This window comes from Phoca vitulina, unplaced genomic scaffold (assembly GCF_004348235.1).
Source record: "Phoca vitulina isolate PV1807 unplaced genomic scaffold, GSC_HSeal_1.0 scaffold121, whole genome shotgun sequence".
Classification (NCBI taxonomy): Eukaryota; Metazoa; Chordata; class Mammalia; order Carnivora; family Phocidae; genus Phoca; species Phoca vitulina.
In genome coordinates this window covers 138,617-148,353 of record NW_022589824.1, presented here as the reverse complement: position 1 = coordinate 148,353, position 9,737 = coordinate 138,617, and the positions used below count along the sequence as shown (strand labels likewise).

The window sequence follows — 9,737 nt, the reverse complement described above, 5'->3', positions numbered from 1 at the left end:
CCACGTGCGGGCGGCTACCCCCTTCCAGCCTGGCAGTGACGCTGGGGACCGGGACCTGGCTCTGACGTCCGGATGAAATTCTTGCCCCCAGCACTTCTGCGCGGGCGGGTGGAGGTCGTGCACCCCCTCAGCATCCACCCAGGGGGCCCTGGGGGCCAGGGACCATCTTGGGGCGCCTCTGCGGGACGATTCCAATGGGGGTTGCTGCGCGCCGGCCACATGCCCCTGGGAGAAGAGCACCCCAGACGGGGGTGAGTCGGGGGTTTAGATGTGAGCTCTGGGGCACGTCACTTCAACGCCTGGCGAGATGGGGGCGACCAACGAAGCCTCCCGTGGCTGGCCGGGTGGAGCTCCAGGAACGGCCCGGCAGGGCGGCGGGGGTTCCGGACGCAGCTCCGGGCGGCGGGCGCAGCGCGGCGCCTTTAAGCGGGGGCGGCGCGGGCGGGGGGCGGCCGCGAGTGGCTGTCACCGCGGCCGCCGGGGCGGAGCCAGCGCGGAGCCGGTCCCGGACGCCCCAGACCCCGCCCCGCGCGGGCGATGCCGAGCGGCGCGGCGGGCGGCGGGGCCGGCGGGGCGCGCAGAGGAGCGGGCCGCGGCGCGAAGGCGGCCGGAGCGCGGCCCGGCCATGGGCTTCCTGCACCAGCTGCAGCTGCTGCTCTGGAAGAACGTGACGCTGAAGCGCCGGAGCCCGGTGAGCGACCCCGCGCGCCTCCGGGCCTGCCCCGAGCCGGAGGTCGCGCGCACGGGGGGTCCAGCGGCGCGCTTTCCGCGCGCACGTGCGGCCGGGCCGGGCGCGCCTAGACCCCGGGCGGGCCCCGGGGGCGGCGGCCCGAGCCACCACTCCGCGGGACCCCGCCCGCCCTTGCGGGCTCCGGTCTCCGGGGAGGGGGCTCGGCCGTGCCCAGCCCGCGGCCCGCGCCCGCTGACATTCGCGGTGCTCGGCTGAGTCACGGGATGGGCGCCCTGCGCGCTCTTCGGGGCTAGCGGCTCGAGTAGGGGGGCGAGCGGCCCCAGGACCCTGGGGTCGCGGGAGGCCCTCGTTCCCGGGACAGAGGGCTGGCATGGGGGACTAATCCAGCCCAGAAGGTCCTTGGTTTCTGGGCCCAGCCCCCCTGGAGCCCCTGCAGGGACCCTGCCCCTTCCCTCTGTCCTTGGACAGACACCTCTCCTCATCCTCCTCCCCCCCTCCCCCTCCCCCTCCTCCTCACCCTTCCCACAAGTCCCCCAGCCCTTGCTCCTGCTTTCTCACCAATGGGATGTCCTTGCTGTGCCAGCATCTGCCAGTCTGCATCCCTGAACCCTTTTGTCCTTTGGGGCAGTCCTCCCTGAGGCTGATCCACCCTCTGATCTCCCCTGGGAGCCGGGTCCTGCTGTTCCAAGCTGTGACCACCAAGCACCCCAGCCCTGTGCCTGGGGCAGCCCGGGGCCTGAGGGTGCAGGACACAGCAGCTGTCAGGGACAGAAGCCCTGGTGAGGAGCCAGCCTGAGGCTGTATGGATGTCATCATGCTGGCCCTCCCCGCTCCTGCCCTGGGAAAGGCAGGGGCATCTCTTGCTGTCCTGCCCAGCCGATAGCACAGGGAAGCCTGGGCAGCTCGGGTTTCTGAATGGGCCCTGGGGATTTTCCACAATCAGGCCCAGAGCAGGCTGGGGTCCGGAGTGGGGGGCCTGAGGAGGAAGCATCCTCTTGCCCACCTGGGGCCTGAGAGGCTCCTCTCCCACCTGACTCTGAGTCCCCTTGGGCTGATGAGCTCCTGCCAGGGTCCCTCCTTGGGAAGAGAAACCCGGGACTGCAGACAGGGCAGGGTGGCCGTCATCACCATGGCCTGGCAGGACTCCTCTGGGCACCTGAGCCTGGCGGGGAACAAGTGCCTGGGGCTGGCTGGCTCTGGGTGCCATGGATCAGGCCTGCAGCCTCTGGTGCAGCTTCCCCTGCTTCAGATTCGGGTTACTGGGGACACCAGGGCAGGGCTTGGCGGGCGGGAGGGGTTTGGGATGTTTGCATGCATTAGTATCAGCCCCAGGGTTCTTGGCAGTAAGGGCCCCCCAGGGGCTGGGAGCAGAGGCTAGAATGATGGCCCCTGAATCCACTGGGGATCTCAAGGCCCAGGGAAGGGAGCAGTGGCTTGTGGGGCACCGGGCAGGCAGGTGGGAGGTGTCTACTGCCCTACACCCAGGAGTGGCCCCCACCTGCTAGGTTGGGCCTTCCCTAGAATCTTATCTTCTTGTGCCCCTGCCCAGCAGCACTACCAGGGGCTGGTTAGGCCACGTGGAGGTCCTTGGCTTGAGACCACAGCAAATCAGAAATTCTTCCTCCAGGGTGGCTAAGGGCCTTTGCTGGGCTTGTGCTACGGGGCAGGGGCTGGGGCTGGCCAGAGGCCTGGCATGCTCATGCTGGCCCCCCACTTTCCGGGGAGGGTCTTGGGCTTCAGAGTTAGACCTGTGGGCTCGGCCAACAGAGGTTTTGCTCTGCATGCTATGCACTTCTCTGGGGGGTGGGGGTGCACCCCTGGAAAGCTTGGTTTGGAGGGTAGGAACCAAGGACCTCTGTGCCTGGGTTTCTCCATCTGTGAGTGTCGCCTGTCCCCTCTTAGCTGGGGCTGCTGGGGCCTCATCACCGGGTAAAGAGGCCGTTCCATCTTCAGGTCTCCTCTGTTCTCCCCTTGGCACAGCAGGAGGGGGCTTAGGCCCAGAGTGGGCACCCAGGCGCCGGGAACAACGTGGGGGCACTGGGGTAATCTCAGGGCACTGGGGTTTGACCACCTTGCGGGCCCCTGGTGGGGTGCAAGGGGCAAGGAACCTGTGCTCCCTGCCCGTAACCAGGTGCCCCTCTGCCCGCCTGCCCGCCCAGCAGGCCTCCCTCTTCCCAGCAGCTCCTGCGGCGGCCGTTGCTATAGCAATGAGGAGGTAGCCGAGGCCTGTTGCTGCGGTTACACGGTGGAGGTGCCCAGTGGCAGGGCGGGTGTGGGTGGGGCTGGTACCTTGGCCGTGACCCTGGCCGCCTGCCTCGCGTGCAGCCACCCTGGCTCTGTGTCTGTGCGTGTGGCATGGGTGCCGTCCCCAGCCCTGTGGGTGCCCATGGTGCCTCCTCGGCTAGCCCTGGGCCGGATCCTGGCTCGGGGCGGGGCTGGAGGCTGGCACGGACTGGGGCGGGCGTGGGGTGCGGACACACAGTGGGGTGTTTCAGACCACAGAGCACTATTGTCAAAGCACGTAAACAACAGCCGCTGTGCCATGCTGGGGGGCTGGGAGTCCGGGCCCTGGGCCAGACGGAATGCCACGGCGGGGGGTGGGGAGGCTCTGGAGTCTGTCTGGGCCCAGGTAGGGGTGAGGATGAAGGAAACCTGGTCCTCTGGGAAGAGCTGGTGGGGGTGAGGGTCAGGGTGTGTCTTTGGGCTGAGCGGGGGGGGCTCCCCCACAGAGCAGCTGGCCCGAGGTCCTCTCTCCACCTTCCCTCCCTGAGCTAGGAGGGGTGACGGTGTCACAGACGGTGAGAAGTCCTTCCGTTTTCCAGGTGAAACAGAGGGAAGGCTGGGGCCCTGGGGCCTCTGGCATTCCTTCCCCACTCCGAGCAGGTTCCGCCAGGGCTCACCTTGGTGCCCAGCCGGGGGTGGCAGGAGTAGTCCTGGGAATAGACAAGAGTTCTGGGGAGCGCAGGCAGGGCTGCTGAGCCCACCTGAGCCACGTGGAGTGAGGGAGAGGGGCCAGGGCAGAAGGAGGCACTCGGGGCTTTCAGACCTCTGAGCAGGCTTTCCTGGAGGCTCGGGGCCCTAGGCTAGAGCCATGCCTCCCCTTGTCCAGGCCTTGTCTTCCTAGGCTCTCTTGTGGGGTGTAATGGCGCTGTGACAGTGAGGGGGGCTGACCCTGGGGGAGTGTGGGAGCCGTAGCTGGGGCCCAGGACCACCTCCAAGATCCTAGCCAGGAGAAGGTGGGGAAGGAGTAAGCTGAGCTGGGCAGATTCATGGGTCATAGTGGACCACAGGCTGACTGGTCTGTCCCTGCTGGCAAATCACTGCGGCACACAGAACCTGGGCTGGGGGTGTGGGAGAGCGGATTTGCTGGGACCAGACAACACTCGCGCTCTCGCCCCCATAGAAAAGGCCCTTGAAGAAAGGGGAGGCCAACTCTGTTGGCCCTGAGGGCCTGGGTTGACCTTTTGTGGTCCCTGTGGGAGGTATGTGGGGTCCAGGCTGGGCGGGGCTGGCCCTGCCTGCCAGGAAGACATCTATCTGTCTGGGGAGAGGAGGGTGCGGGTCTGTCCTGTCCAGCTCTGGGCAGGTGGTGTGGGAGGCCAGGCTGCCCAGGGCAGGTGGCCTTACTCAGCCCACCCTTTCCAGTGGGTCTTGGCCTTTGAGATCTTCATTCCTCTGGTCCTCTTCTTCATTCTGCTGGGGCTTCGGCAGAAGAAACCGACCATCTCCGTGAAGGAAGGTAAGTGTCCTTGGTTGGGGGGAGTGGGGGGGGCCCAGGGCACAGCTGGGCGGGCAGTCCTCACTGCATCATGCGTCCGTGCCTGTCCTGGGTGCACGTGACCATACACGTGTCCCAGCTCCCACGCTGTCCTGGTGCGGTCCGTGTGCCCCCCCCCCGCGTGGTCCCTGGCCGTGCCTCCTGGCTGGGCCTGAGGACAGGGCTGGCCGTGGCGGCCATTCCTCACTGTTCTCCTCTGTTCTGTTTTGCCCCTCCCCCGCATGGTCTCTGGTCCTCCTCCCGGGCCTGCATGCAGTCTGTAAGTGAGCGGCCCTCCTGCTGCGGCCTCAGCGCGCCCCGCCCCCGCTTGCATTAACAGCCTTTCCTGGCCTGGCTGTGTCCTGCAGAACCCCCTTGCCCACGGTCAGGGACGGCTGGCGCGCTGGGGGACGGGGGGCGGTGGGTACCCAAGGGGGCCTGGGCCACGGTGGCTCCCAGGTCAAGCTTCTGGGGGGGCGTCCGTCTCTCTGTGGGGTTGCCTGGCCCTGCCTTGCAGGGCTGGGGCCAGGTCACCTGGCTGCTCTCCCCTCAGACCCCCGTGGGCTCCTGCATTCTCTCTGCTAACCAACTGGCCAGAGAGGTCAGAGGTCACTGCCCAGTGGGGGCCCCACATGCTCCCCTGGGCTCTGCGGGCAGTGCTACACCTGAATTCTTAGGGTAGGGGTCAGGCATTTTGGCCTTGGCTGGCAAGGGAAGAGGGACGCTCTGGGAGTTGTGGGGAAGGGATGACCAGACACCCTTTGACCTCTGGCCTGCTGGGGTCATCTGCACTAGAACTCTTGGCCCTCTGCCCCGTCTGCTGCCCGAAGCTGCTTTTCCTCCCTGACTTTCTCTAAATTTCTCTGTTTGGCCTTCATCTTCCTCCCCTTTCTTGACTCCTTCCCCTGTCCTCTCCTGTCTCCGCCCTCGGGCCCTCTCACCTGCCCCGACCGCCCCCACCCCTGCAGCTTTCTACACGGCCGCACCTCTCACCTCTGCCGGCATCCTGCCTGTCATGCAGTCTCTGTGCCCGGATGGCCAGCGAGACGAGTTTGGCTTCCTGCAGTACGCCAACTCCACGTGAGTGCCCCCCCACCCCCTCCGGCTCCCCCCCGCCCCCCGCCCCCGCAGAGGCCAGTGGGTGACCTCTGATGGTGGTTCAGGGTCACTCAGCTGCTGGAGCGCCTCAACCGTGTGGTGGAGGAGAGCAACCTGTTCGACCCTGCGCGGCCCAGCTTGGGCTCGGAGCTCGAGGCCCTGCGCCAGCACCTGGAGGCCCTCCGCTCCGGCCCGGACACCTGGGAGAGCCACTTGGACAGACCTACAGGTACGCCCTGGGCAGGTTGGGCTGTGCCTATGCTGGGGGGCTCGAGGCCCAAGCTCTGATGTCAGCTGCGTTCAAACCCCAGCTTGGTCACTTCTCACCGCGGGCCTGTGTTGGGGCCTCCGTCTGGGCCGTCGCTTTGCGTTCCTGGGGCAGACGTGCTCAGGCGGACCCAGCCGAGCTGCCCTCCATATGGCTGGGTCTGGTGCGGGCACCTCGGCTCTGCGTCTGTTCTGGGTGCCTTGACCCTGGGCCCAGCTGGCCCTCAGCGCCGTCCTTCTGCCTGTCCAGTGTCCTCCTTCTCTCTGGGCTCGGTGGCCAGGGACCCACAGGAGCTCTGGCGTTTCTTGGTGCAGAATCTGTCGCTACCTAATAGCACAGCTCAGGCCCTCCTGGCTGCCCAGGTGGACCTGCCTGAGGTGAGTGGGACAAGCGTCCGCAGCGAGCATGTGTCTCTTCTTGGGGTGGCTCCTGGCCCTGGGCTGTCCTCTCTGCCCTCCCCTGCTTGTAGGAATGGAGAGCAAGGAGGAGGGATGCGGGGCTCTGAGGCAGCCCTGGGGCCGGGTTCTGGGACCCCCTGGCCTGAGCCACGCCCCCTTTATACCCCAGGTCTATCACCTGCTTTTTGGCCCTTCGCCTGCCCTAGACGTGGGGTCAGGACTCCCCAGGGGTCAGGACCAGCCCTGGAGCCGCCTGGGTAGCAATCCCCTATTCCGGATGGAGGTGAGGGGACCTGTTAGTGGGATGGGAACACGCCGCCTGCCTCCGGGTGGGTGTTTCTGCCTGAGAGGGTGAAGAAAGGAGCCCCCTTGATAATCCTGAGCTTCTCCTGAGGGTGAGGGAGGTCCCTGGGAGTCTGCGACTAGCATGGGGAGGGGGAGGGCAGGATGGTGATGTGCGTCCACCCCTCACCCCCATTACAGCGCCTGGGCTATCAGACTTGGTGCAGGGGGTGGGGCAGGGGAGACCTGAGGCCTTCTTGGGCTGGGGCCTTCGTTCCCTCTTGGTTGGGGTCCCTCCCCAGCTGTTCCCTGCACCCCGCCCCCAGGAGCTGCTGTTGGCCCCTGCCCTGCTGGAACAACTCACCTGTACACGGGGCTCCGGGGAGCTAGGCCGGATCCTCACTGTGTCCCAGGGTCAGCAGACAGCACTGCAGGGCTACCGGGATGCTGTCTGCAGTGGGCAGGCTGCAGCCCGTGCCCAGCGATTTTCTGGGCTAGCTGCTGAGCTCCACAACCAGCTGGATGTGGCCAAGATTGCCCAGCAGGTGAGAGCCTGCCTGCCTGCTGGCCCCATGCGCCCACCGCCTGGGCTGGAGGAGATGCTGGGGCTCCTTGGGCCCAAGGCTGCGAGTGGGGTGTGCCTGTGGTTGGGCGTCCCACGCACCCCCAGTGAGCTGTGCCCCATGTCCTCCCCCAGTCTGTTTCCCAGCCCCTAGCCAGACTCTCCCTCAACCTCTCTCATCCCCGCCTGTGTCCTCTGTCCACCCCTGACCTCAGTCACGCACCTTCCCATCAGTTCCCAGCCCCTGCTCCCTCTCCTGGGCCTGCATCTCCCCACGTGCCCATTTCCCCTCAGCTGGGCCTGGACGCCCCCGACGCCTCGGCCCCCCAGCGGCAGCCGCCACCCCCACAGCGGCTGCAGGTGCTGTTGGAGGACCTGCTGGACGCCCAGAAAGTTCTGCAGGATGTGGACGTCCTCTCGGCCCTGGCCCTGCTGCTGCCCCAGGGCGCCTGCGCCCGCCGTGCACCGGGCCCCCCAGCCAGCGGCCCTGGAAGGACGGCCAACGGCACCGGAGCTGCGGGGGGCACGAGCTCCAACTCCACGGTGGAGGAGGGCGCCCCGTCCGCTGCGGCTCCGGCCTCCTCGGACGCGCTGCAGGGTCAGTGCTCCGCCTTCGTGCAGCTCTGGGCTGGCCTGCAGCCCATCCTGTGTGGCAACAACCGGTAGGTGGGCGGCAGGGAGAGGGCACAGGAAGACAGATGGGGCGGGGCCTGAGCCCTCGCCGGGCTTTGACCCCCCCCTACACCCACCTGGCACCCACTCTGAATCCCGGCCCCGTGCCCCGCCCCTCCCGATGCACCACTCCCACCCTGAGCTTCTGCCCTGTCGGCTCTTGAAGCCCCGCCTCCAACCCCGGACACCCCGCCCTGATCCCCATGGCGGACCCCCAGCTGCGCCCCTAACGTCCGCCCCCTGCGCTAGCACCATCGAGCCGGAGGCACTGCGGCAGGGCAACATGAGCTCCCTGGGCTTTACGAGCAAGGAGCAGCGGAACTTGGGCCTTCTCGTGCACCTTATGACCAGCAATCCCAAGATCCTGTACGCGCCGGCGGGCACTGAGGCAGACCGCGTCATCCTCAAGGTGCGCCAGTCTGGCGCGTTGGGGGCTTGAGCTGCATGTGCCTTCTGCCTCCTTCTGGGGCAGAAGCTGAAGGAGCAGGCCAGAGGGGCTCTGCAGGCGGGGGAGACTGGGGTCAGTAGAATTGCCACGGGAGGGGGCTGCGGCCCTGGCACTTGAGCTCTGACTTGGCTTGGGGGGGGAGGGGAGGACCGTCGGAGGGCGTTCGAAGTGCAGGGGCACTTGGGGGCTGCTGTGGGGATGTCCTGGACCGGCTGGGTCCTGCCCAGGTGCAGGGTCCTGGCCTGGCTGGGAATGGCCAGGGCCGGCAGTGCTGGTTTGGATAGAGGAGGGGCCTCATGGGGCCAGCTGAGGGCAAGATGTCCGTGGCCATTCCAGGGGAGAAGTCCTGTCTGGGAGAAGTAGAAATTAGGGCTGGAAGTGGCCCAGGAAGGGGAGAGCCTGTGGAGGGGTCTCTAGGATGAGTGTGGGGGAGAGGAGGGCCAGGTGTCAGGGCTGTTCAAGGAACATGTGGAGGAGGGTCCAACAGAGGTGAATGGGGGAAGCGGGAAGCCAGGCGGCCCCGGGGGCCAGGGCAGAGCCAGTTCTGTGGGTCCTTGCAGGAAGGTGGGGAGGGAAAGTTTTCCGGCACGCCGGTGGAAGTCTGCCCAGAGCAAGATTGGCTGTAGGCGAGGACTGGCCTGGGGGGAGACAAAGGAGTGGAGAACCCCCTTGCTGGCCGGGGTTTTCCCATGAGCCCCGTGACTCATGCCCTCACCCTCTGCAGGCCAACGAGACCTTTGCCTTTGTAGGCAATGTGACCCACTACGCCCAAGTGTGGCTCAACATCTCTGCCGAGATCCGCAGCTTCCTGGAGCAGGGCCGGCTGCAGCAGCATCTGGGCTGGCTGCAGCAGGTGCTGGGGGCGCCGGGCTGGGCTGGGGGAGGGCCCCAGCTGGGCCGCCCTCTGAGCCAGGCCTCCCCCGCAGTATGTGGCAGAGCTGCGGCTGCACCCCGAAGCGCTGAACCTGTCCCTGGAGGAGCTACCGCCTGCCCTGCGTCAGGACAACTTCTCACTGCCCAACGGCTCGGCCCTCCTGCAGCAGCTGGACACCATTGACAACGCGGCCTGCGGCTGGATCCAGTTCATGTCCAAGGTGGGTGGCCGGGCCCCGCGGGCTCCGCTGGTGCCCAGGGCCGGCTCCAACGACGCGCCTCCCCCCAGGTGAGTGTGGACATCTTCAAGGGTTTTCCCGATGAAGAGAGCATCGTCAACTATACCCTCAACCAGGCCTACCAGGACAATGTCACCGTGTTCGCCAGTGAGCTGGTCCCCCTAACCCCTGCTCTTCTGCCCCCCCCCCCCCCCCCCCCCCCCCCCCACGCCCCGCCCCCTCCCAGCTCTCCCACCCCGGCCCCACCTCCTCCCTGGCCCCGCCCCTCTCACCCCAGCGCTGCCCTAGCCCCTCGTCCTGCCCCCTCCTTCACGCCCCGCCCCCTCCCAGCTCTCCAACCCCGGCCCCACCTCCTCCCTGGCCCCGCCCCTCATGCCCCTAAGGCCCCGCCCAGCGCTGCTCTAGCCAGGACCCACCCCCTTTTTGTCCCTGCCCCTCCCTCCCTTCAG

At 67.2% G+C, this 9,737-nt stretch overlaps 1 protein-coding gene across 2 annotated transcripts in view; it reads left to right on the top strand.

Moving 5' to 3' along the window:
- The first annotated feature begins 563 nt into the window (after positions 1-563).
- ABCA2 (ATP binding cassette subfamily A member 2) overlaps positions 564-9,737 on the top strand; it is a 21,427-nt gene continuing 12,253 nt past the window's right edge. The window contains exons 1-13 of one of the 2 annotated variants that reach the window (XM_032398829.1): positions 564-691; positions 4,337-4,430; positions 4,726-4,728; positions 5,417-5,528; positions 5,612-5,775; positions 6,064-6,191; positions 6,382-6,495; positions 6,821-7,039; positions 7,351-7,718; positions 7,978-8,137; positions 8,901-9,029; positions 9,103-9,270; positions 9,339-9,435. In XM_032398829.1, coding sequence (XP_032254720.1) covers positions 626-691; positions 4,337-4,430; positions 4,726-4,728; positions 5,417-5,528; positions 5,612-5,775; positions 6,064-6,191; positions 6,382-6,495; positions 6,821-7,039; positions 7,351-7,718; positions 7,978-8,137; positions 8,901-9,029; positions 9,103-9,270; positions 9,339-9,435 — 1,822 coding nt within the window. In that variant the 5' untranslated portion in view covers positions 564-625. The remainder of the gene's footprint in view (positions 692-4,336; positions 4,431-4,725; positions 4,729-5,416; positions 5,529-5,611; positions 5,776-6,063; positions 6,192-6,381; positions 6,496-6,820; positions 7,040-7,350; positions 7,719-7,977; positions 8,138-8,900; positions 9,030-9,102; positions 9,271-9,338; positions 9,436-9,737) is intronic. The other variant, XM_032398830.1, reaches the window with a different exon arrangement.